The sequence below is a fragment of the Schistocerca cancellata genome, chromosome 8 (genome assembly GCF_023864275.1).
Source record: "Schistocerca cancellata isolate TAMUIC-IGC-003103 chromosome 8, iqSchCanc2.1, whole genome shotgun sequence".
NCBI lineage: Eukaryota > Metazoa > Arthropoda > Insecta > Orthoptera > Acrididae > Schistocerca > Schistocerca cancellata.
Genome location: NC_064633.1, coordinates 311,622,292 through 311,650,026, shown reverse-complemented (window position 1 = coordinate 311,650,026; position 27,735 = coordinate 311,622,292). Strand labels below are relative to the sequence as shown.

The 27,735-nt window shown below is 37.4% G+C and overlaps 1 protein-coding gene across 1 annotated transcript in view; it reads right to left on the bottom strand.

Moving 5' to 3' along the window:
- Nucleotides 1-27,735, bottom strand: part of LOC126095266 (fat-like cadherin-related tumor suppressor homolog) — an 892,347-nt gene that overhangs the window by 166,866 nt on the left and 697,746 nt on the right. The window contains exons 6-8 of the mRNA XM_049910026.1: nt 24,122-24,280; nt 7,028-7,129; nt 5,981-6,133 (exon numbers count right to left, since the gene is read on the bottom strand). Of these exons, the coding sequence (XP_049765983.1) occupies nt 5,981-6,133; nt 7,028-7,129; nt 24,122-24,280 (414 nt within the window). The remainder of the gene's footprint in view (nt 1-5,980; nt 6,134-7,027; nt 7,130-24,121; nt 24,281-27,735) is intronic.

The window sequence follows — 27,735 nt, the reverse complement described above, 5'->3', positions numbered from 1 at the left end:
TTTTATTTACATTTTGTTTACATTCTGTTGTCTTTAGGTTTTCTTGTGGTCCACTTGTGTAGAAACTCACATGTATTAAAAGTCACACACAATTTTCTGCGTACAGTGCACAATAAAAACAACAAAATCTATATGGAATTCATTTCTTGAAATGTGTTGTGCAAAATACAAATAAAAATAAAATTTTGACTGATAGCAGAAATTTTGTTTCATAAACAAACCCAATGCAGAATTTTTTGAACATATACGAAGTATTAAACATTGAACATATATCATTCAATAAAGAGGTTAATCTCTGACAAAATTGTATTTATTTAATTTCTTTTGCTGTAATCAACAGTTCCTTGTCAATCTTAACTCTTTCATAAATTTCCTGGAAATTTTAACTGTAAGTTACAACTTAGACACATGCTAGCCATGGATATTTCTTTTCCCATTTTTATAAATAAACAAACAGCCAATTAACTCACTTTGGAGGTGAATTAGACATTATTTCTTTGATGTTAATCATATTTGTACTACAAATAACTAATGCTGATTGTCATAACTGATGTCAACTGTCTATAATATAATAATAACAATAATAATATAACAGATTGTTGATATTCCAACCTGGAGTTTCCATTGCTTGATTCTGAGTAATGGTTTATTTCCCATCCCACAACATAGTGATATTTTCCTTTGTTACTGTACTCTATAGCATTACTATTCACGGTGTCTCTTCTTTCCCATGTTATTCACCGCCTTCCAAGCCGCACACACTTCTGATCGATCTTGTCCACACATGACACATGGCTATGCAATGATGCAGATTGTTGATGCAGCATCTAATGCCCCAAATTCTGCCCATTGATAATTATAATTATTCCTATTGAACCCACTTTTTCCCTCATCCTGGCAGATTTTAGTATTTTAGTTTCCATACCTACCCACGCCACACAAACTTATGATCCTCAAGCTAACTGATCCCATTTCCCCTCTCTTCCCTTATCCTAACACACGCATACTTTCATAATTCATCCATTCCTTTTCTCTCACATTTCTGTACACATTTGTGCATATTTTCATGTAGTTTAACACATTTTTTCTATATTTTTAGGTATTTGTGTATATTTTTATTTATCTGCTGTAACCTGCTACTAATGCATGTGAGTGTTAATTGCACTGAGTATGGTGTTGTCACACATGTGTGCATGAATTGTCCGCCAACTGTAACAACACAGGCCAGCTGCTTGAGGCCACATGTGGAGGCATCCACGCGTCGTGGTCTCTGTCATGCCATCTGCCAGTGAAGCATGCATATATATGCATCAGCACTGACTGGCTCTTTTTATGTGCTTTCAGTTGTACCGTTCATATCAGTTGCCCTGTGTGTTATTAGGTGGGGATCCACTAGAGGCTGATTTCTGTTATTTTTCAGAGGTTTATGAATAAAGCCGTATGTAAAAATTCCTTTCTCTGAATCCCACCCCTTCCTTCACAATGATCCTCACCTTTTCAGATTCCACCAGCCCCTGACCCTCATAGACCTGGTACTGCAAAAAGACCTCTATACAGGGCTATTACAAATGATTGAAGCGATTTCATAAATTTATTGTAGCTCCATTCATTGACATATGGTCACGACACACTACAGATACGTAGAAAAACTCATAAAGTTTTGTTCGGCTGAAGCCGCACTCCAGGTTTCTGCTGTCAGAGTGCTCGAAAGCGCAGTGAGACAAAATGGCGACAGGAGCCGAGAAAGCGTATGTCGTGCTTGAAATGCACTCACATCAGTCAGTCATAACAGTGCAACGACACTTCAGGACGAAGTTCAACAAAGATCTACCAACTGCTAACTCCATTCAGCGATGGTATGCGCAGTTTAAAGCTTCTGGATGCCTCTGTAGGGGGAAATCACAGGGTCGGCCTGCAGTGAGCGAAGAAACGGTTGAACGCATGCGGGCAAGTTTCACGCGTAGCCCGCGGAAAATTGGCTCATGCCAGAACTGAAGATCGACAGCGCCAACTTCATCTTTCAACAGGATGGTGCTCCACCGCACTTCCATCATGATGTTCGGCATTTCTCAAACAGGAGATTGGAAAACTGATGGATCGGTCGTGGTGGAGATCATGATCACCAATTCATGTCATGGCCTCCACGCTCTCCCGACTTAACCCCATGCGATTTCTTTCTGTGGGGTTACGTGAAAGATTCAGTGCTTAAACCTCCTCTACCAAGAAACGTGCCAGAACTGCGAGCTCACATCAACGATGCTTTCGAACTCATTGATGGGGACATGCTGCGCCGAGTGTGGGAGGAACTTGATTATCGGCTTGATGTCTGCCGAATCACTAAAGGGGCACATATCGAACATTTGTGAATGCCTAAAAAAACTTTTTGAGTTTTTGTATGTGTGTGCAAAGCATTGTGAAAATATCTCAAATAATAAAGTTATTGTAGAGCTGTGAAATCGCTTCAATCATTTGTAATAACCCTGTATGTCACAAGCATTCCAAAGCCACCTCTGTTCCCTCCACAAGATACTTGTACATGCATATCATCTCTGAAATTGAATCCCTTGCTCTCCAGCACCTGGAGGAGCATTTCAGACACTACCTTCATAAGTCATCCAACCAGTTGAAATCCTACAGCTGCCTTGGGCACCGCTATCCATCCATTACACTACCCACAGTATTCCTCCTCATTGACCCCTCATAGCAATACACACCCTATCAATTTAATATATCCCCAAAAACTGCCTACCAACACATCACCAAAACACTTAGTCCCATAGAAGTTTCAGTCCTATCCAAAGACCTCACCTTTAGCCCTACACCCAAATTTAAACACTTTGGACTTGTCAAAGAATTACTCTCCTTTTCCCAATCCCTGCAACAGAAACACTACTTTGCCACCAATCCCTCCAACGAAAGCCAACGTAATTCCAACATTGAACCCTGCTTCTCCCAGTTCATACCACCATCCAAACATAATCCTCCCTCCCCTCACCTAACCACCCCCTGGTCATCATCCAGGAATTCCTTCCTCCAACTTGGTCTCATCATCCTTTCCCAGGTCCCTTCCTTACAACACCAAAATTTCAGCAGAAGGAACAACAGTCATACACAACCTGAAAATAAATACTGGTCCAATCATCCTACCTGCAAACAAAGGTTCATTGTTATGAATCACAGTGACTACATGGCAAAAGGTCTCTCCTCCACCTGTAAACTCTGCCAGAGTGATCCCACCCCCTTCCAGCACCTCTCCCCTGAATCCATTTCCCACTGCCCTCTAAGGCACCCTGCACGCTCACCTTCTACATGTTCTCCAACATCCACAAACTCAACAACTGTAGCTGGTTATTGTGCCCCCACTGGAAGAATTTCGGCCCTCATTGACCAACACATCCAACCAATTACCCTTAATCTAGTCTCCTATATCGAAGATATCAACCACTTCCTTCACCAACCTTCCAACCCCTTTAACCTCCTGAACCACTCCTTGTCACTATTGGTACTACTTCCCTATTCACCAACATCTCTCATGTCCATGATTTTACTGCTATTGAAAGCCACCTTTCCTGATGTCCTTCAGACTCCAAACCCACCACATCATTCCTCACACACCTAGTAACTCTATCCAATTAATAACTACTTCTCCTTTGAAGGGATGGTATACAAAAGAAATCTGAGGCACAGCCATGGCATCCTCTTATGCCAGCCTATTTATGGGCCATCTAAAGGAGACCTTTCTAACCTCCCAAAATGACAAGCCCCTAGACTGGTTCAGATTCATAGATGATACTTTCATGATCTGGACTCAGGAACAAGATACCCATCCTCATTCCTTCACAACCTCAACACCTTCTCTCCCTTTGGTTTCACCTGGTCATCCTCAACCCAGCATGCCACCTACCTGGATGTTGATCTCCTCCACTCAGATGGCTCCATCTAGACCTCTGTCCACATAAGGAACTGGAACAACTGAACAACATCCTATCCATGGCTTTGATCACTTATTATCATCATGCCCTGAAATGAGGAGCGTCCTACCCAAGATCTATATCACCCCTCTAAAAGTGGTGTTCTGTCGCTTACCCAACCTCCAAAACATACTAGTCTATCCTTATGCCACTCTCAATCCCAGTACCTTGCCACAGGGATCATATCCCTGTGGAAGACCCAGGAGCAAGATTTTCCCAATCCACCCACCAGCACTTCCTACTCCATATGCTTAGGCTTAGGCTTGTTCTACCTAACCAGAGGTCGGGCCACCTGTGAAGGCACCCATGTCAAATACCAGCTCCACTGCAATCATTGCACAGCTTTTTATATTGGTGTGACTACCTGCCAGCTGTCCACCAGTACGAACAGTCACTGCCAAACTGTGGCCAAGAACTGAGCTCCCTGTGACACAACATCCAGCTGAACATAACATGCTTGATTTCAATGATTGCTTCACTGCCTGAGCCAACTGGATCTTCTCCTCCACCACTAGCTCTTCTGAGCTGTGCAAATGGGAATTGTCCTTACATTCTCCGCTCTATAAATTATCCTGGCCTCAACCTACAGTAATCTACTGTCCCCACACCCTCCACCCCTTCTCTGTCTTATCACCTCCTCCCTGATCTTGTTCCCTCACCCTCTTTGTGTGTCACCCTCTGCCAATGCACCCATCCATCTTTCCCCTTCCCTGCACCTCTCCTTTTTCGAACCCACTCCCTCCCTGTCCCAAGGCCTCCCAACACTGTGCCTGTTGGCAGTCTAGTCCCTGCGTGCCCTGCCAGATAGTGTTCTTCTCTGCCCCTACGTGTACCTTACTATTCCTTCCCCTTCCCCACCCTATCTGTTCTGAATGATAGTTGCATTCTGATCTGAGCTGCCGGTGATGGCGGTCATGTGTGTGTGTAATGTGTACTTGCTTATGTGTGTGTGTGTGTGTGTGTGTGTGTGTGTGTGTGTGTGTGTGTGTGTGTTTCCTTTTCTGAAGAAGGCTTTGGCCGAAAGTTAATGTGTAATTGTGTAATGTCTGTTTGTCGTGCCTGTATGCAACTCAATGTGTCATATTTATGGTGAGTGCAAGCTGACAGAGATATTTCTGTCAGACCTCTAGCTTAGCTAAAATGAGCTCAGAAAGTGAGTTCATAACAATGTGTATGATAAAGTTCTCATGTAATTTCAATCTGTACTTTGTTATATTCCCAAGCACGTAGTGCATATTGAAACATGTTTTTAAATATTGCTGCATCTGGATTTTAATTAATGACTTAGGATGTTAGGTGAAGTTGGTGCTTTCTCACAAAACACAAAACTAACAGCCCTTCATTATTACAGTGGTGCTTGGTAAGTTAATCTTTCTGCTTTACACCAGATTAAAAAGAAAAAAGTTGACATAAGGAACTGTGTATTTAACTCAAGACCTCCAAGCATAAACACAGACATACAGTTTAATTACTCTTATGAAATTAGGATTTGAAAGAATGCTGTTTTTCATGATAAATATTGCACCTTAATATTTCATTGTTGTTCTGATGAAATTTGTAATATTCATTTAAGCCACACAAATCTTAAGCAATTTTCTGCAAATGAGCTAATATCAAACTAGATGCTTTTCTTAATAAAAGTAATTACTAAATTTTCATTAAGTGTAGCATAAAAGTAATTATTAAACTTACACTAAGTGTATCAAAAATATATCTGCATGTGGTGAACTTTTATGTTGCCTGACACAAAATTTTAGACACACACATATGAGGATATGAGACTGTTATTCTCTTATGAAATATGCTGATCAGTTTTATGACTAAAATGTACACAAATGACCCATAATGGAAACACAGGTGTTTGTAGTAAATCATGACTCAGTATTACAAAGTGTAATGCATGGTATAAATACAGTTAAAGCTACATATTACTCATAAGGTTATAGCACACTCAGATATTAATTGAACACACAACTGATGATCAGACATGTAAATAATCTGTTGCTTACCCTCAGATCATATTCCTGGCCTGCTTGAAAATCACGTGATGAGTAGACAATACCAGTTTTGGGATGAATCTTGAATTTTCCTATACCACGACCTGATTTAATGCTGTACTGCAAGTCAGCATTTGGACCTTCATCTTCATCAAATCCCAAAACCTGTGAAGTATTTCAATATCATACTGGGCAATTGGAAATTAAAATGACAGAATTTATACAACTTATACAACACTAATTATTTTGTAAATATTTTGATATTAATGTTGCACATTCTAAAACTTTATTGATGTTGAAGTCATCTGAAGCTTTATTTAAGAGTTAGGAATGAGTTTTCTTTTTCAGAAGTTTAGAGCTGTGTTACAAAAATGTTACGAGCAGCACATTTTAATCTGGAGGTTTTAAATGTTACAGATTAAAACATAGAAACCAAGTGTGCTTTTGCCACAATATCACATCTTCCCAGTTACATATTTTTATTTTTGAAGTACAATTATGCAAAGCATTCTTTAAACACAACAGCTGCATGCAAATAAGACTTTTGCTTACTGACACATATGATACATGTTGTACAAAACCAAATGTCTCTGGGTATGTTACTGCATAAATATTCCACACAACTACATAATTGAACAACGTTGAGCATCAATTAATTTAACAGTATAAATCTTCAGCATCAATTTAGTAATCAATGTTTTGATAAGAAATTTAAAATTCAATGGTTATATTGCACAATTCTCAAAATAAAATCTACATCCTTAGAGCAATACAAAGAACTACCAAATATCCTGGTTAATATTTCTAGTGCCATACAATAGCTCATGAAGCACTGATAAGACAAACTCATAAGCAAGTTAGCTCAAAGCACTACATACAATCCAGTATGACAAGCTACATACCAAAATCCAAACCTATATACAGAAAGCCACTTTTTCTGCATGCTTCACCAAACCACACAGAAGGGCTAAAGCGGGTTTTCATAATTGATTCCAAACATTTACATGCACAAAACATGCAAAGCAAACACACAGTACACACTTGCATTCCTTTCCTTACCCTCAGCATAGGCTCTCCCAAATAGATGTCGGAATCGTAAGTCTCCCATGTTCCATTTTCAAGAAACGAATCAACTGCTACGTCCAACTCCTCAGTTTCATTCTGTGTGGATGTAAAGAGAATGATATGATGGTTTATGTCCATCCTTTAGTTTCATAAGGCAGCAGTTTAATTGCAAGAGAGCCACCTCCTTCATGTGTTTTATTTCAACAGGTATCTGAGTTTCAGATTAAGAGCATTGTAGCACGGTATTTATGTCAGCACTATTAAAGTGGTGACCTTTTTTCTTAACAATGGCAGTCACACACATTGTAAAATCACTGTTTGGAGCATGAGTAACTGCAATGTTTATAACGATAACAATGTTGGGAAATGACATGCATTACAACAAAAAACTGAAATCACTGGAGTTGCACCAAGAGAATGCCATACAGAGAACTAAATTTTTAATAAACTGTCACCCTTGCTCTAGGTGAGAAATAGAAAAATTGTATTTTTCTTTTTTAATATATGTCTATATAGTTGTATGAGCAAAGTATTTCATCGGAGTTAACTGAAAAATACAGATAAAAGCCTGTCATTTCCAGAAGCATATTGGTAAAACAAGCTGGTGTCCACAAAGATTGCATAATGTGTCTCAATGAGTAGCTTGAAGCAAACAGAAGAAATTATTTATAATTTACCACATAAAGTTGAGAACAGTACGTCTCTAAGAATGTGCTTGAGGAGAATGGCTGGAATTTGTATTAAGACTGTAATATTATGGTGAACACTGATCCATGCTGTAGTATTTTGTGGAAGAAGCACTCTAAAGAGTGTGACCAAGTAGTTCCTAGAAAGCACTAATGCCATTACTGGTATCTCATTTAGAAACTATGGAGATAGTCATGACTAAAGATGAAAAATTTAATGAGTGTTTCCCCTTTCAATAAGCATGACATTTGAGGGAAGATGAATGTATTGTGATACAGGTTGTGAAAGTACATCACATGTGTCATATGGAAATTATGATGTATCAAACAAGAGCTGTTACAGTTTTTAGTTTACTTTAAATATGGATAAGCATCCTGAAGTTCTTGACATCAGTAATAAATAAAATATGGATTCATTATAATACCCCAAACTATAGTAACAAAGTAAAGCAAAAAATTAAATGTATTCACCTTTGCTTGTATTTGAATGCCAGAAGTGCACAGAATGATACTTCAATACTTTTATTCAATTTCAAGTGGTAACTGATTGAGATAACAAATTGTATACATTTTAAAAATTCATTTTCATGAGGGGATGAATAAAAATTACTGTTCTTGCTAAAGAAATTGTGTTTTCTCCTAGAAAGCACCTTGCATCATTATGGAAATTAACAAGCAACACTGGGGCACCTTTCACATAATATTAGATATTTATATTATGGAATTTTGAGGTGGTTTCTCAAGTCCTTTTTTCTTTATCTGGCCAGCCTGACTGAGTTTTTCTTGGTTCCCCCAAATCACTTTGGGAATGTGTCAGAATGGCTCCATAAAACACAGATGCTGTCTGTAGTTTGTCTTTAATTATCTCAACACAATGTTAAACCTCAAGTAGTCTTTTTCTTCAACTTTTATTTTATTTTGCAGTAGTAAATGCAATGTTGATACACACCTCAAAAAGTATCAGTGGAATGTCTTTGGAATATTGCGAAAGATGATTTGAATAAAATTGAGCTATGTTGGGGTAGGGGTGGAGGCAAAGAGGTGAAAGATTCACGTTCAGAAACTTAAGCACTTTTCACTGATCTTCATACTTAATGTGTATCCTGTATATACTTAATGTGTATCCAGTAGCGCAAAAATAAACAGCTTTGTGTTTAAAAGCATTTTATATTGATGATGAAATTTTTAAGTTTAGAAGCAACCGTGAAAAATTAGAACACATAATCTACAGAGTTAATATAACATAACTTCCAAATAAAGAATATTATACACTTTTCCTATCATGACTATTAGCAACATTCACCACACTGGAAATGTGCAAAATATTCAACATATCACTCAGTCACAAAAATCTTCATATATCATCATCACAACCATTAATGATCAATGAAAAACAAGTCATACATGAGGTGGTGGTGTGGTCTACAGTGATAGACTCACATCATCATCATCATCATCATCATCATCATCATCATCTTGGACAGTTTCCAGCCTCTGGCTGGGTCTGTATGGAATATAAGCCTCTCCATCATCTTCTGTCTTGCCACCATCTCTCCGTCTTCACCTTGGTCCAGTCTTCTCCTTTCTTCTGGACATATTCCTCTACTCCTTTCAGCCATCTGTCTCTTGGTCTTCCTCTTGGTTTCTTTCCCTCCAGTTCTATCTCGTGTATCCTCTTGGGTATCCTCTTCTCCTCCATCTCTTAACATGTCCATACCATCTCAGCCTTGACTTCTCTGTCTCCTCCTGCAATGGTTCCACCTTCATTATTTCTCTGATCCTCTCATTTCTTAACCTGCCTATCTTTGTCACTCCAATGCTGTTTCTCAAGGAATCCATCTCACTAGCCTGTACTTTGTTTTCCTCCCTTCCTTTCATAACGCAGGTTTTTAATGCATGTGTCAGGATCGGGAGACCGGTATACAACCTTTTTACTGATTTGGGGTACATACTTGCTCCATATCAAACTTCTGACACTCTTCCAAAATGCTTCTGCTTTTCTCCCCCGCTCATTTATCTCTCTGTCTTTTTCGCATCTTCCTGTAACAGGCTTCCTAGGTACTTGAAACTCTCCACTCTCCTCAATCGTTCTCCACCAATCATTATTCCAGTTGTTCCTCTCTCCTTCTTTCTAGCTGTGATAATCATCTCACTCTTACTTATACCAAATTTCATACCATATTCCTGTACTGTTCGTTCCCATACGTCCAACTGCTCTTGTACTCCCTCCTCCTTATTCCTCCAAATCATCAAATCATCTACAAACACCATAGCTTTCTTTTTGCTTTCACCAATTACTTGTGCTACTGTACTCATTATATCATCCGTCACTACAATGAAGAGTAATGATGAAAGTGAACTTCCTTGCCTCAAGCCATTCTTCTGTTTAGTCCAGGCTGATCTCCCTCCTCCCACTTTCACACAGCTCACACTTCCATTGTACATTTCTCTTATCCTCCAAATAATCTGTTTTGCTACTCCTCTGTTCTCCAGGGCTTTCCACACATTGTTTCTACATAAACTATCATACACTTTTTCAATGTCCAGGAAGGTCATTAGTAGATCTATTCCATATGCATAGTGCTGTTCCTTCAGTTGTCTTACAGCAAAATTAGTTCCACTGTGGACCTTTCTGTTCTGAAGCCATGTTCCTCTTCTCTCATTCTTCCTTCTAATTTTGCTTCCACTGCACTTACTACTGTTCCCTTGAATCCACCCCATTGCTCTTCTACCATTTTTAGTTCATCCTTTGGGATGCTTTCCTTTACAACTTGTAGGTACAATTCTGGAATAAGTTTACCAACAATTATAAAGACAGCAACAAATGAAATGGACACATACAAAAAAAAAAAAAAAAACCTATTTGTGTTTTAGTTCACCCAGCTCATCAGAATGACAATTTTTAAGAAGAATAACGATCATGTAAAGTTGAATTATCTTTGTTCATTACAAGTGGAAGTTACCATAAAGCATTAAAACACACACACACACACACACAAACACACGCGCGAGCGTGCGCACGCGCAACCTCATGAGTAATTAAATTTGAGAAGGTTGCCAACTGGAGTGAAAGTACTTCTGTTATCACAGCAAATTCACTGTATCACTTGACTGGGATGTTTGTCTTGTGCTGGATGTTAGCGTGACTGTCAAGTGCAAGATGGGCAATATACATGGTAACAGTGGACTTCATCACAACTACAACTTTTAGTTCGAAATACATGGGACAGACACTATTTAATCTTTAAAGTCGTCCGAGCAATGAGAGTTTCACATGCCACCAACTGTACCATGAGGATCTTGACACAATGAAATCTGTGGCTGTCATCCTATCATTCATACACTATGTTCTGTAGATCCCACCAAGATGAAGAACCTTCAGGGATGTGTAATTAGTCAACGTACACATTAATAAAAGAAAGAAATTCATAGACATTTAATCTGTATGCTTTATTTACAATAATCTATCACTATAATGCTGGATGTTATTCATGCATAGGCCCAACTACTATGGACAACAATTTGCTGTTAACAAGGGGTATGGTACAACTGACTACTGCAGATTATAACAGAAGGCAGATGGGCCACAGTGTAGCACACATTTTTCCATTTCAGTTATGAACAACAACAACAACAACAACAACAACAACAACAACAACTGTTTGCAGCCATACTATCCAGAATAATCACCACATCATTGAGTTCAAAAGCCACCATCTCATATGTGGTCGTCTCTACTACAAGTGCTCATGAGTTCATGTAAAGTAGTATAAACAACCTTTAGTTACAACTTCATCAGATTACTATTAGTGTCAGATTGTTGATGATGCAGCATGAAGACTGTGTAAAGACTAACTGCTTTTCATTGTCGTCACACATTCATTTGTTATATCCACTTAAAAGATATTATTTCTGATAGGCTTTGTGGAACACAAAATGTGAGGTAGCATGAATGAACACATTTTCCATGGTTTTCAAGCAGCTGTTAAAGAACCAAATAACCTCAAGTTAGCAATATTCTACATTGAGGTATAAAATTAGAAAGGAACATCAGTTAACATATGATAAGAAAATAAAGAAGGTGCATGGAACATGTGGCCTGAAGTATGTAAAAAAATATAATGATGTATGCAATGGGGAAATGAATAAAGCTAATCAGAGAGGGATTTTAAAAAAAATTGCTAGTTTAAATAAAGCACATGATATAAAAATAGAAGAAAGTGGATAAGGAATATGGAATTGCCTTCCTTTACTTCATGTATGCATAATTTTCTCCTTAACTGGCCCATGTCTTATAAATGGGCATTCTTTCGACATTTTTTCTCCATACAGTCCACTTTCCCACTTGTTCAGTGATAATACTTCTAATGGGTTTTATTTTCAACATTTTTACTGGTTATTTTAATGGAAATTCCTGGAAAGCAGATCGATGCATGGAGTACAGTAAAACATAACAGAAAATAGTATTCATACTAGCTTTCAAGTGCTAGCTACAACACACATTCACACATAGGCTAATCATACATTTAGTTGGAGTGTGGTTTTGTGTTTCAGTGTGTGTACTACTGCTGTAAAAAGAGCTAGCACTCAAAAGCTAGTGTAAATGCTGCTTTCTGTTATGTGTTACAGCACTCCTCACTTCAGTCCGCTACAGGTAATTGATTGCCTTTCCATTATTTATGTATTACTGTCCCTCTTTTTAAAATCTATCTTATGTGGTATGGTATTGTCCCATACAATTAAATCCCATATATGGTCTTCAGGCTAATTCTATAGAGCTAACAGCAAAAACAAAAGACTTTACCATAACACTCTGTCATACTATTTATCAAGTGATTAGTGGAATCCAATGGTTGTGGGATGAAGTCACACAATCTTTAAAGTTGATTCTCTCTTGCTCCATAGTATATGTTATATGGCATATTCATGAAAGGAAGAACCATTAAGCTTTTAACATTCTACTGATGATGATGCCAGTAGAGACAGGGCACAAGTCACATCAGGGAAAGAATGGGGAATGAAAGCATCAATGTACAGGGTGAGTCGAAAAGGTCTTTACAACTTTGAAATGACAGAAATTTACTATTAAAATAACTTACAGGACCAATAGATGTTTCATTTTGTAGCAAAAAAACTTCCTCAAGGTTCACACAAAAGTGTCAAGTGTCTTATTGATTTGATGTGTCTAACATTTATAATGCGGCAAACATCCCACAGCAAGCAGTTTCTTCCTACACTTGGTGCAGCAAATTGGGTGTAACTTATGCAATAGCAGCATAGTTTTGATTTTTCAGGTTGGTTAAATCGTTTGGCAGGGGAGGAACATACATGTGGTATTTCACGAAACCAGAGAGAAAAATCCAGTGGTGTAAAATCTGGGGAGCAAGATGGTCATGTGACTGGTCCTTCATGGCAAATTCGCTGATCTTGGAAGCAATTGTTAAGGAAATATTGAACTTCCCTGATTAAATGAGGCGGTGTGCCATCTTGTTGGTAGTAATCCATCCCATTTCAGTTGTCTTCGTTGATCCGTGGAATTTAAAAGTTTTGAGCATATCCAAATACACAATACCAGTCAAAGAAGCCATTTTAACTGTTCACTACACTGGCACTCCTGATGGCAGAGGGGGGTACTGGTGAACTATGCGAATCTAACTTGAGGTTACTTGCCACAAAACCACACATCTACCAATTCCGTAAGTTGTATCAATAAGTTTGTTTATCATTCCAAAGTTATAAAGCCCTTTATGACTCACCCTGTACTTTTATAAGGGATTATCCCAATATATCCCATAAGTGATTTAGAGCAACCAAGAAAAGCCTAACTCTAGATGGCTGAACACAGATTTTAACTGCCATCCTATTCAGTCTGACCGCTACACAACCTTGCTCAGCATACATTTACATACTTATTCTGGAAGCAGACACAAACACTTTGTCCTGCATGCATTAAATGGGCATGCCAGAGCTTTCTCTGTATAACTAACTCATGCCACACAAGTATATAAAAGACACTGCACTCACTGTGCTTTGATTCATACAAGATGTTTAAATATGGATGGAATGTAATGGTAAGAATTATAGTAAATCTATTAATGAAGTTTTTAAGATCAAATACAAACTTATCAGAGAAGAGAGGCCAGAGGAAGAACTTGCTAAGAGTATGTAGAAAATGAAAATAAAGCTTAAGACAATGACTGAAATGTACAAGCAAAATGGTTGGTATATATATGAAGATAGTAACTGTTCTCAAAAGAACAGATACCATTGATGACTGTGCAGCTTCTCTAGAATAAATGGTAATTAATTGAAACCCTCAGTGGCTCAGATGAATAGAGCATCTGCCTTGTAAGCAGGAGATCCTGGGTTCGAGTCCCGGTGGGGCACACATTTTCAGCTGCCCCCATCGAGGTATATCAACAACACCTGTCGGTAGCTGAGGGTTTCAATTAATTATCAAAATGGTTGGTGCTTACAAAAACTGAAATGTTTACAGTTGTTTCAAGTATCAAGAAGTTAAAAAAACATTTACAATAAGTTACTTATCATCACCTGACAGCCTGAAATAAAATTTCATGAAGCTGTTATGCATCTTCATTTGTCTGCAATTGTTGTATCTGTGCATTATCTGCATAAAGCTGTCTAAACTATCTCAGTTTTTAATAATGTGTTACATTTCTATCTTCAAATGGCTGTGATGTCTAACAAAATCCACAAACACACAATGAGGCAGCATTTCTATAATGATTTTTTTTTTTAATACAGATATTTAGATTGCACTGGGACTGATGACTTACAAGTCATTCATTATGCGATATGTACAAGTAAATGGAGTAAGCTTACAGCTTATTTGGAGAAAACAAGAATTCAATATGTGATTAATATTGTACAGAAAGGTATGATAAAACTGAAGAAATGAACAGATCAAAACACTAGTGACTTGCAAGTCATAAAGGAATACTTTTAAAATGTAAGTCAGCAAACAATAGTACGGACAATATTCAGAAAATAACTGATTGAAAATAAAATGTGATGTCACTTAGTTTCTATTCCTTTATGTGTAATTCAGAATATTCAAGCTACTCTTGTCGATTTATCGTATACCATAAGTTTCATATTATCCTTCTTTTCCTAAGCCACACAAGAAATTCTAATCATCCTGTTTATTTCTTCTTCCTCCAACAAGTCTGCTTTATTTTAACTACCTTCTTTAGCTACTATGTTGCTAATTTTTCATGATTTTTTCTTCTTATGAACAAGAGACTGTCTTCACCCTTGACAACAAGCTGGAAACAAGCATCATCCTCTGATTTATTCTTTTATGTTTAACTCCTTTCACAAGCATTTTTCTTTTCTTGTAAGCCTTATTCCAGCTCTTCACACCTTTAATAACAATAGCAAAATATCTTGATTTGTGTCCGTCTGTAAAAATGCTAACACATCAGAAGAATCATTTAAAAGCTTTTGAAAAGAGGAATATGTACGAGTTAATATTAGGTTGACACTTGAATGGAACCAATGCATTTGATATGCACATATGGACTCCATTTAACAGCACACGACTAGGTGTGCTGTACATGGCCCCTCTTTGTGCAGATCTAATTTAATAACAAGCTGAAGAATACATAAATGTTTCACCTATACATTTATTTTCTAGTATGCAAGTAGTGGATGAAACACTCTTCGCTGCCTAACAAGCCCATGGTACAATCAGAAGAAGGAGTTACAGGTTTTGTGGAAACCTATAATACGACATTTAATTAATTATTATCTTTTTGTCTTTTCCTGTGTTTGCTCTTATAAGAAACTAAGTTGCTGACTCTCCTTATTAAGCTAGGTTCCAACAAAGAATGCAACTGGAAAGGAGTGCCACACTTCCATATTAGCTTTCATAAATTTGTGGACAAGACCCAGCCAGTCATCTTGCTTAGTACAAAACGTCTGCAATATCTATAAAGATGTGACTCAGTTAATCATGGAAAGCTGACTATGAACGAGCTCCTGATACAAAACAGTGTTGTAGCCAGTCTAGTTTTTGCGGCTATTTTAACACAGAGAAGGAATAGAGTGATATGAGCCAAATAATAATGGATTAGAAAATGGATTCTGAGTAGGACCTTGTAATTTAATTGACATGATACTCACTAATAAGTACCCAGATGATTTTAAATTTGCTACAAGTGCCTGAAGATCCATTTGATTACTTTCTGGAAGACATTTCGCCACTGGTTTTCAAATCAGATACTAATGTGAAATGAGCAGTAAGTCCAAAGACAGCATTCTCTTAAGAGTGTGAATTTTTTTTATTTTAATACATATAAGACGGCTTGCTGAACAGCAATGCCTTCGAATTTTTTATGTGAAAACTCTTAAAGCTTTTTAAATAAAATAAACATAATTAACATTCTACAACTTTATTCTTCATGTCTACATATTTGCAGATCTTTGTGGCTCTGAATTGCACGGTGTAACATGGCAGCGAGTAACGTAACTGTCAGTGCGTGAGAAGCACCATGCTGTAATCGAGTTTCAAATTTGAAGAGTTTTCCTACGCTTGGAGCACCCTCCCCTTGAGCATGACAATGCCAGACTACACACAAGTGCTGCAACATCTGCAACAATCCAGCACTTTGGCTTCACTGTCATCAATTATCCTCCATACAGGCTGGCCCCATCCCTTTTTCACCCATTTCCGAAACTTAAAGAACATTTTCTTGGACTTCACTTTGATGGTAATCAAGAGATGCACACACAGGTGAGGCTGTGGTTCCATTAACAAAGTCAAACATTCTACAGTGACAACATGAACAAACTGGTCTCTCATTGTGTCAGAAACTATGTTGAGAAATAAATATGTAGACATGAAGAATAAAGATGTAGAATGTTGATAAAGTTTGTTTTATTTAAAAAGCTTTGCGAGATTTCACATGAAAAGTCAGAGGCATTACTTTTCAGTACACCCTCGTGTAAATTCATCCACTACACTTGCTAAGTTATCCAGAAACCACTTAAACAGTCATATATACATACAAACCTTTTTACATCCACTGAATTTCATTGTGTGGATTGTTCCTTAGCAAATGGGCGAATGGAACAATTCATATGGTAGGACCAGAGACTTTTGGAATGTAAATGTCAACAGTGGCAAATCCTGATTGTTTGTAATCAGGTATATTCTTCAACTCATGAAAACAGCTACTCCTAAAGTTTTTACATTTTGAAATTTCTGACATCTCTGTCTCTGTAACAGTTCCTGCTTGCATTATACAACTCTGGTTGACCTCCTTACAATTTCATAAACTGCAGAGCTTCGAGAAAAAATCAAACATGTCTGACATTAGACATGAGCCCTCATACCTGCAGGTAATGTCATAATATTTACCACAGCACTTTGTTCACATGAGCCATACTCCACGAAAATGTGGCTCATCCTAACACGTAACACTCCTCGAGAATGTACCTTTCTATGGGGATGTCATTCTATGGATCCAAATGTCTGAAATATTTGCATATAAGTTCACAATGTCAAAACAAGTATCAATTAGTGGGGTGTAGCATTAATTGTTTGTGAATCTCAAAATGGAGAGTGAGAAAAACATAGTTGTGTTAAGACTGAACAGCACAATTTCTAAGAAAATCTTTCAAGAAAATGGCTTTTCTGTTATTTCAGTGTTTTTTCCTTAAATATACAAAATTAATTTTTGGAGGTGCACTACAAATCCCATTATTTTTAACTAGCCTTCAAACTTCCATCTTCTTAACCACAGATGAGGCAACACAGAACAGAAGTTACATGTGAAGTCCTATTTTAAGTCCATTTACCATTTATCTCTGGCTTGGCAGTATCATTTCTAGGTTCTAAGATTATCAAATTTCATCTGCTGCTAGCATTTTATTATCAATTTACTCTGTGTCATTTGCCTCTCTCTGGACTTCGGTCACAGGTGACTTTATTAATCAATTCCTTGCTAGTCTAATTTCTTTGACTCTTTCACTACTCTTCTGATTAAAAAATCTTCTTCTCTTCTTCTTCAGATATTTGGCATTCACTGCTAGATAAAAGCCTCCTCTAGAGTTTTCCATTCTCCAGCTATGAGCATTCATGTTGCTCCTGGACATCTAATGTCACTTACCCATCATAATCTCAGCCTTTACTTATCTCTTGGTATCCAGGAAAGAACTTGGAAGAAACAATGGAAGCTCATTTCTAAAAAATCTATTAGTTTCCAAAAACGATTCCATGTGTGTATTTCTCTTACGCCTTGAAATGTGTTTCATTCTACTGCAGTTACTCTCCGATCCCAGTCAATGCTATTCCCTTAACAGTATTATGGTGCTCCATGAGCTACCCATGACTAAATCCTGTAACAACTGTTCCCACTTCAGCCTCGTCCTTGCGGCATACAGACAACTGTGTGCACTATGTTCTTAACTTCACCAGAGGGATAGCCACTTCTGAGACCAGTCACACTATACATATATATCAACTCTGGTGAAGGTACAAGAACCTTGGTGCTTGTTTATATTTGATAGTGTGATCCAGTATAAGCATTATTTTACTCTATAGGCATCCTTTTATGCTCTAAGCCGCCCCCCCCCCCCCCCAAATACTTACAAAATATACAGAGTGCATCAAAATATTTATACGCACTTTAAACTGTCACAGAAAATTTATTTTCCATTATACGGGATTCAGCTTCTGGGAGAAAGTAATGTTATACTTGTTCAACAGGTGGCAGCAGAATCATCACTCTTGCTACTCAAACTATAGCCCACTTCACCCAGGACGGCACTTACATGCATAGAGGTGGAGTGGAAAGGAAGTGGGGAGAGGGGGGTGGGGGGTGAGAGAACTGCATATGAGAAGTAGTGGAGAGCGAGCAAATGAAGTCCACACTGCTGAACTGCGCTGCTGTTGACAACAACAGTCAGGCTTGTTTGCCTACGGCACACTGCATTATTTGTTCAGATCTATGAGGGGAGTAATAAATATTAAAACTAATTTCGGTCAACCATAATGAGAGAAATATTAATTCACATTGTGTCTACTGCTGCACTGATTTACTCTGCATGATGTTGGGATGTGAGACGTGTGAAGACATAAAGTACAGTTACTCTCAAAATGACAATTGTCTAACAACAAGGTCGTTGAAACTGCTTGCAATAATTATCATTTCTTGCAATTTGAACTGCATTATAAGTAAAAATTTAATACACAACAAAAACAACTTCAGTCACAAAATGAAATCATTATATTTGCTTGACAACTGCTTCTACTCAACAGAATTTTTAAAAATGTGTGTGTGTGTGTGTGTGTGTGTGTGTGTGTGTGTGTGTTTGTGTGTTTGACTGTAGTTGCGTGATTTCACTGCATGTAAAAAAGAATTAGTGGTAGAAAAAGCTAATGTAAAAGACTATCATAAAAATGGTCAGTAAGTTGTCATATATTTCATTGTTAACGTGCCTTATGAATGTAAATTAATGAGCTCGACACTATAACGACGGACTGCATTTATAATCCACTGAACAAGCAAACAATTAACCATCATCTGCGAATAACTCCAGGGAATGCTAATACCATTGACCAAAATGACAGTAGAAACATAGGACTTCTGACGAATTTATCCAGCTGCATTCTCGCGTGTTAAAGCATACAACATTGTGGGATAAACTTAACTTGTCCTTGGGCAACATGTTGAACATTATAACCTGCATAATTAAAAAGATACTAAGTCCTAATTAAAAGGGCTGGGAAGTTCTCATTATGTATGCAACTGACACATTGCCAAACACATTTTAAGACCACGAGTCTTTAAAGCTAAAAATGTTATTACTTTTTTCCAAAGTCTCCATCATAATACCATTGTTACTTCTATCTGAGTCCGTTTCCAAACAATCTGATTGTAAATTTACAATGATAGGTTCGACGCTTATATCCATCATCACTTCCCTGTTAAGGCCTTCACTCTAAAGCTTTTCGGCACGCCACACAGACTGTGTTCAGGCTACAGGTAGGATGTTGTCTGTTGCCTCATGCACAAGCGATGTTATCTTGAATGTTTTTTTCCCCCTCCAAAATAGCCAACTATTTGCCCAAATGAAACCAACTTTTTCTACACTTCCTATAGCTCTGACACTTTTGTTTATAGTTCTCTTGCCGATACAACATGGTTCTGGAGTCCATTCTTGTGTTTTCATATGTCAACAGTAGGAGATCTGCTTTCAAATTCACATTTGAAAAAGTTACAAATGCAGTAAATAATCCCCCTCGCCTGCTTGTGATGCACTTCACATTTATGACCGTCACCTGTATCTTTTTTAATTGCACTTAAACATTTATGGATACACATTCACAGCTATACTACTGAAAAAAAAAAAAAAAAAAGAAAAACGGCAACAGTGCAGCATGTATGAGTGACATTCTTGCTCTCTAGCTGTACCTCTCTGCTAGGCCCCCAGAAAGAGAATGAATATTATTGGCTGCCAGTGGCTAGAGGAGGGGGATACACAGAACAGCTGAAACCTAGGTTGCCTTCTCACATGACGCAAACTTTAGTTAGTGGCAAGGAAGTAACTTCAACATGGCAGACGTATGTATGAACTTTGGATCCCTGAAGCATGTGATTAAGTGGCATTGGAAGTCTGAAAATGCTGCTGTGGTTCACAGGGAGCACAGAAGTATGGTACAGAACCACCTTCAAGTTTAACAATTACACATTTATGAGGCAGATTTGAAGTTCTTGGAACAGTATGTGATCCACATAAAGGGCAATCAGGGTGATCTCATACAGCTACAAGTGATGAATCCTTGGCTGTACTTATGGAACTGTTTCAGCATTCATCTCCAAAATCTTCAAGGCAAGGGTGACATGAGAGTAAAGTAGGTGTGTGCTACACACTCTGAAGAAAGGTATGTTTCATGTGTAACATCTAAGTGATGATAATCCAGGTGGAAAATTAGAATTTTGTGAATGGACTCATGAGATGAGAGATGTGAACCAGGATTTATGGGTGGCATACTTTGGCTGAATGAAGCTTGATTCAAACTTAATGGAACTGTCAACATGCACAGTTGTGTGTACTCGGCTGGTTTGGCTGCAAGGGGACTCTTTGGGCTTTCCTGCTTTGAAGGTAATGTAACTGGAGAAAAGTACCTAACAATGCTTGTTGATTCTATATACTCGTACATTACACAGTGTGACACATTTTATTACCAATGAGATGGCACCCCACTGCACTATTACAGGGATGTATGAGCATATGTGGATCTAAATTTTCCAGGCCAGTGGATTGGACACAGGTGGGCAAATCGAGCTTCCTCCACACTCTCCACATCTAATGCCATTCGATTTCTTCTTATGGGGCACAGTAAAAGATAAAGTGTACAAATGTAAACCACACAACCTGGACACACTTTGAAATGAGATGCAAGTGGTGTGCACAGAAATGACACTGTACACCTTTGTAAGATGTATGGAATCAAGAGTGACTAATACTAGAAAAGTATTGATGCTGAAAGCCACCATTTTGAACATTCATAAGAAAGAAGCCCATTTACTTTTCAAATTGGACTTTACTCTTTCCTTTTCAGAAATTTTACCTTGTAGAATGGAAAATAAATTTTCTTTGACAGTTCAAAGTATGTATACACGGTTTGTCACCCCCTGTTGACTTTTCTTAAGCCACCGATGGTATAACTACAACTTGTAATTCTAAGAAATTGTCATATGTATCCGAGATTTATGTACATGTATTTTAAGCTTTCATTCGTGAGAGCCACTTCCAGCTCTTATAACTATATGTATAAATTTACATGCTGTAAAATACATATTACTTAATAGGATTTTCTACTGAGAATTGCAGTGCCATTCTTTTGCTCTACATATGTGAAAGCATTAGTCTGTGAGCATATCTACATCCTTAAAATTATAACAGGTTTCTGGTATGTGCTTAAAAGTTTTCCGTTTCACTGTATGTATATAAGGCACCAAATAACATATTAGGAATTGATTTTCAAGCAGTTTTTTCTGGTGTCTGATAACCAGTCTATGTTTGATCGAATTGAAAATGATTTACCCGAATGCATATTTTCTAATCAGACATGCAGCTGTTGAAATAAGCAATTCCCAAAGAAATTAGTCTAATTAAAGACATCTAAAAATTAATATGTTAGTTAAACTGCACAGCAAATACCCTTTGCTGTCTAACAGGTGCAGAAGATACATCTATTTGCCATACTTATAATAACAATGATTTATATTTGCATCCTGGCAACAGAAACAGGAAGGTTAGCTGTCCATTTAAGCCCAGTACCAATAAGTTTCACCCCTAGAGTGTTGTGTACGTTTAGTGCCAGTAGATTCAGAATTTGTTTTCTGTAAAATAGTCTTAACACTGTTGCAGTTAAAAAACCAAAGAAAGTCTAAACCACATTAAAATTAAAATATTAATTGCTGAAACAGAAACCTGAATGCAGAGCAAGGTACATAATGATGTGTCAATTGTAGGTAAAAATTTGAAATGAAATTGTATTGTGTACAAATGTGTGGGTTTTTGTGCCTTCAAAAAGAGAAAAACTTCATAAATAATGGAAGTAAATATAACCACTCCTCATTCAGAAGAAACTAATACAAAACACACACATACTCACAGTCCCATTGTTTTGGCAAACAAAATTTTCCTAGTGGTAAAGCTTGACTACCTCAGGGAGTGTATCCATTGAGTACAATTTAGCTTTGTATATGTGTGTTTTGTACTCATGAGCTCTGAAAAAGGGCAATGCCCCTCAGCCTTTCATCACTCAGCTTCTCATCATAGTAAGTGGTCACCTTTATTCCTTCCATTATATGTATTCCTCCCAGAACTTTTGTGTATCATATTAATAGCAGAAGTTTGAGGGCTAAGCTGCTACATTTGAGTTCCTTTTTCTACCCTTTGTGACCAATGACCTCAGCAGTTTGGTCCCTTAGGAATTCACACTCTATACTTTCCCATCACTCAGTGTGTACAATTATGGTGACTCGTTGTTCTTATTGATTCCATTAAATATAATGCAATTGTAAGTAATGAGAATAATGAGGTTGTCATAACAGAACTTTGAAGAACTTATAAATGTATAAGGCTGGGTGAACTAAGAGTCTATATCATCTTTCCCCTCCCTGCCTTTCAAGTGTTTCTTTGCTTTCTTAGGGGCAAGATAGCTACTTGCTATCACTAATCTGTTGCTGAAAAGAAAAGAAAGATTATTTTAACTTTCTAAGAGTAAAGATTCTCTAGCTTTTGTTTTGTTAACAATTCTGTGACAACTGATGTGAACAACAAAAGTAATTACTGTGCACAATATATGTGTAACTTTGCAAACATATGAGCCTTTCTGTAACATACAGTTATTTGTATCACCAAAGAATGCCTACTTTCTTCTTTACAGTTTTTTGCACAGCCATAAATGTCATTTTGGAGCAGACCTAATGAGTAGCTACATATTTAGGACACACCCAAAACTTCATTTCGTGAATTTTTGTAAGGAGAAAAAATAGAAAAAGGTAGAAAATATCTCTGTTCTGATGACTGCATAAGGCCACAAATAATGACAGTTTGACACAAAAATATGTCATGGGACTGAAATATGCTGCTTATTCAAGAATTGCAAGCATTGATGGTACACTGAAAATTAAATATTTGAACAAATTCTTAGAATTTCAGAGCTGAGACTCCTTTCTTTGAAGCACTGCAATGGAAAGCAAGAAAGAGTAATGATGGAAAGTGTACATTATGTTGAAAAAGAGCAAGCCCACAGAAGGTGTGGCACAAACAGAAAATACAACTGCTTATTTTTTGTTTCTATTGCTCTGGGCGGCTTGAGGCACATTTGTGATTGAGTTAATGTACCCTGCACTAACTTACACATTTTTCTCCACTGCCTACACCTTACATCCTTTTCCTGAACATAACTTTGAAATAAATAAATAATATTTCCTTTCAATGACTTAAAATATTTACATGTACATTCACTGAAACAATAAAAATCTTGTCATTCAGTGTTGTCAAATTTTATGAAAACAGTTATACCAGTTTCTGTAAAAATAAAAATGTTACAAAAGGCTTTTCTGATGGCCTAAAACGATGTCATAGGAAAACTTTAATTCACTATTTACAGATATTTCAAGCAATATCACTTAGCTTTGCAAAACAGAAGGCAGACATGTTTTCCTATTGTGTGTAACTACCTACTCACAAGAAGAGCAGAGGTGGGAAGTGCAGTAGGTGATGCTCCAAAATAGTGTTCAGTTTAATACCAAAGTGTGTTTGCAGGTGAAAGTGGTGTACAAAGTGGGTATAATATATATATAAACAATTTATTCATGCAAAATACTCCCTACTATAAAGAAGTGAACATACTCACCTGGAACAAAGGTATGTCTTTCCCAGCTGACTCAGGTATGGTCACTTTGTACAGTGTACGTTCAGTGAACTCAGGAGCATGGTCATTTATGTCTGTCACTATTACAACCACCTGAGTTGTAGAAGAGAGTGGTGGAGTTCCATTGTCACTTACTGTGACCTGCAAAAGTTCAAGAATTAATTTTACAACTGTTGTATTTCCTCAAATAATTATAACTGTTAACAACTCATGATTTAAATGAAGCAAAACTAATTCCAGTCATAAACAATCCACTCCTCTAAATCACCACAGCTTCACTCCCAAAGTACAGTAATAGAAGGGTTGGCCAGTACGTACTTTAAGAGGTGTCAACTCAGGTACTGCAGACAGACTCATTTAAGTCAACAATTCTGGTTCATTTTGAAGGACTTACCTATTTCCTTAGAGAAAAGAGAAGCAGTGGTATAAATGTCAAGAGCTCTGATGGAAATCCAATACTAAGCAAGGAAGAGAAAGCTCAAATATGGAAAGAGTATATAGAGTACTGTACAAGAGAAATGTACTTGAAGGCAATGTTACAGAAAGGAAAGGTGACATAGATGTAGGTGAGTTATGATACTGTGCGAAGAATTTGACACACCACTGAAAGACCTAAATCGAAACATCACCCTGGAAGTAAACGACATCCCATCAGAACTACTAATATCTTTGGGAGAACCAGCCATGACAAAACTATTCCACCTGGTGTGCAAGATGACTAGAACCCTTGGACATCAAGAGGGAATGTAATATTCTAATTACAAGAAAGCATGTGCTGACGGATTACTGAGCTATCAGTTTAAAAGGCTGTGACTGCAAAATACTGACACAAATTTTTTACAGAAGACTGGGCAAAATGGAGAATCTGACCAAGGGAAAGATCAGATTAGATTCCGGAGAAATGCAGGAACAAGTGAGACAATACTGACCCAAAGACTTCTCTCAGAAGATGTGTTAAGGAAAGGCAAACCCATGTTTATGGCTGTTGACAGGCTTTTGACAATGTTGACTGGAACACACTCTTTGAAACTCTAAAGGTACTGGTAAAACACAGGGATGAAAACATTATTTACAAATTGTACAGACATCAGACAGCAGCCATAAGAGTTAAGGGGTATGAAAGGGAAGTACTGGTCAAGAAGAAGGGGCGGGAAAGGGATGCACTGGTCAAGAAGGGGATGAGGCAGGGTTGTAGCCTATCCCTTATGTTATCCAATCTGTATAGTCAGCAAGTAGTAAAGGAAACCAAAGAAAAATTTGGAGAAGGAATTGAAGTTAACAGAGAAGAAATAAAAACTTTGAGGTCTGCCAATGACATTTTAGTTCTCTCAAAGGCAGCAAAAAACTTGGAAAAGTAGCTGAATGGAATGGGCAGTGTCTTGAAAGAAGAAGATGAACACTGACAAAAGGCAAAATAAGGTTAATGGAATGCAGTAAAATTAAATCAGACAATGGAGAGGGAATTATGGTAGATCTGGAAATAAGAAACTAAAAGTTGACGAGTTTTGCTGTTTAGGTGGCAAAATAACTGATGATGCACAAAGTAGAGAAGACATAAAACGTAGATTGATAATGACAAGAAAAAGTGTTTCTGAAGAAGAGAAGTCTATTAAAACTGATTATATATCTAAGTGTTAGGAAGTCTTTTTCTGATGGTATTTGTCTGGAGTGTAGCTTTGTGTGGAAGTGAAGCATGGATGATAAACATTTCAGACAAGGGGTGAAAAGAAACTTGTGGCAGCATGGCTTGACTAAAAGAAGGTATTGGTTGATAGGACACCTTCTGAGAAATCAGTTTAATAATGGAGGGAAGAGAGAGAAATGTAGTTTGCACTAGTTGTTCGGAGATGAAGATGATTACATATGTTAGAGTAGCATGGAGAGCTGCATCAAACAAGTATTTGGACTGCAGAAAACAACAATGACCCGTTCTTTTACATAAGATGTAGTACTACAACATACACCACAACTCCTAGGGGTTGTAGGTATAATTACATATGCCCATACCCACCATTTAGTAGCCTTCAATTCTTATCAAAAGTAAATGTAAATATGACCATAGTCTGAATATTGTATGATAAGATATATTCACCAATAGCCTACATCTTTTTGTACCCTGAGGATGTGAAACGTTTTTAGTGCTGGGGCAAAGACAGGGCATAATTATGTTGCTGTACATTTCCTGAGCATTAGATTGTGTGCCATTTCACTATTAAATTTTAGCATTTGGCTAATCTGTGCTATCTTGCAGTAGGTTGTAAATTAACCACAGTGCTAATGATAACATTTCAGTAATGATGATAATAATGATATATCCTTCAAAAATAGGTATTGCATCTTGTAACCCCTTTGTGTTCTGAAAGTGCTGCAAATGTCTTAGACATTCTTCTTTCTTCCAACCTGACCACAAACAATGTACAGATGCTGCATGCATTCCCTGTATATTAACTACAAATATTTTTATTACAATTAGAGCACAATATCACTTACAATTTGGCAAAAATAATATTGTGTTTTAGCTAGACCTACATATGAGCATGGAGTACACAGAAATGAAGTGAGAAGCTGTTTTGCAGCTCCATTTTTATATTAGACTAACTATAGGCCTATATTTAATGTAGTTGGTTTGTCACATATACTTCCTTTTTACATTATGCTTTAAAGTTTCTAATAAAATTGCAGCAAAAAAAGGAAATTTGGACAGTCTTAAGGAAACAGCGCATTGTCTATTTTGCTTCCTCCAGGGTATAATCCATGATAAGTAGCCTACTTAAGTCAGTAAACATGAGTGGGGGCCATACCAATGTTACCTAATTTACAACAAAGGACGCAGCACCCCAGCAATCTCTTTCTTGCTTCTATAGTAGTTGAAATTTTTGGCATAAGTACAATTTGTATTACACATTACATGTAGGTGATAATTTATGTATTGTAAATACAGTGTACACACTAAATGTCTAACTGTTAAAGGAGTTACTTCATATAAATGTATATACCCTAATTTGACTTTAAAAAAAGTAAATTTTCGATCATTAGGTAAGTATTCCGTTATAACATGTTCTGAGCAGAGCTGGTACACTGTAGTCAAAAGTACTGTTCTTCCCATCAAAATTACCAATTTGGCAGGTCGGTAATCAAAAAATTCCGACAGACTTCAGCAAAAGTAAACATAGAACTAATTGGCGCGACAGGATAAGACGCTTGCTGTAGATGAATGAGTGGGTGAGACAAGATGAACACTGTTTACAAAGCAACGACGTCGTCGTATTAATACAACAATGGAAGTCATGTAACTGAGTGCTTATCGATACGTCCAGTTCAGAAATTGACTAAATAGAGCGTCCGTTTAGTTCAGAAATTGACTAAATAAAGCGTCCGTTTAGTTCACTGGGTGATCACAGCTTTCTGGCGCACCGTATCCTCTCTTTGTTACCATCATCGGCGCGTTCAGAAATTCATTTTTGGAAATTTTATGCACTGGGTCATTTTTGAAGGAGATATGCATTATATTTCGAATTGTTTGCAATGGTCGAAAGTTCAGATATTTGGCGCCGCGCGTAACTTATGCAGGACGGACTGCGATACTCTTAAAACTC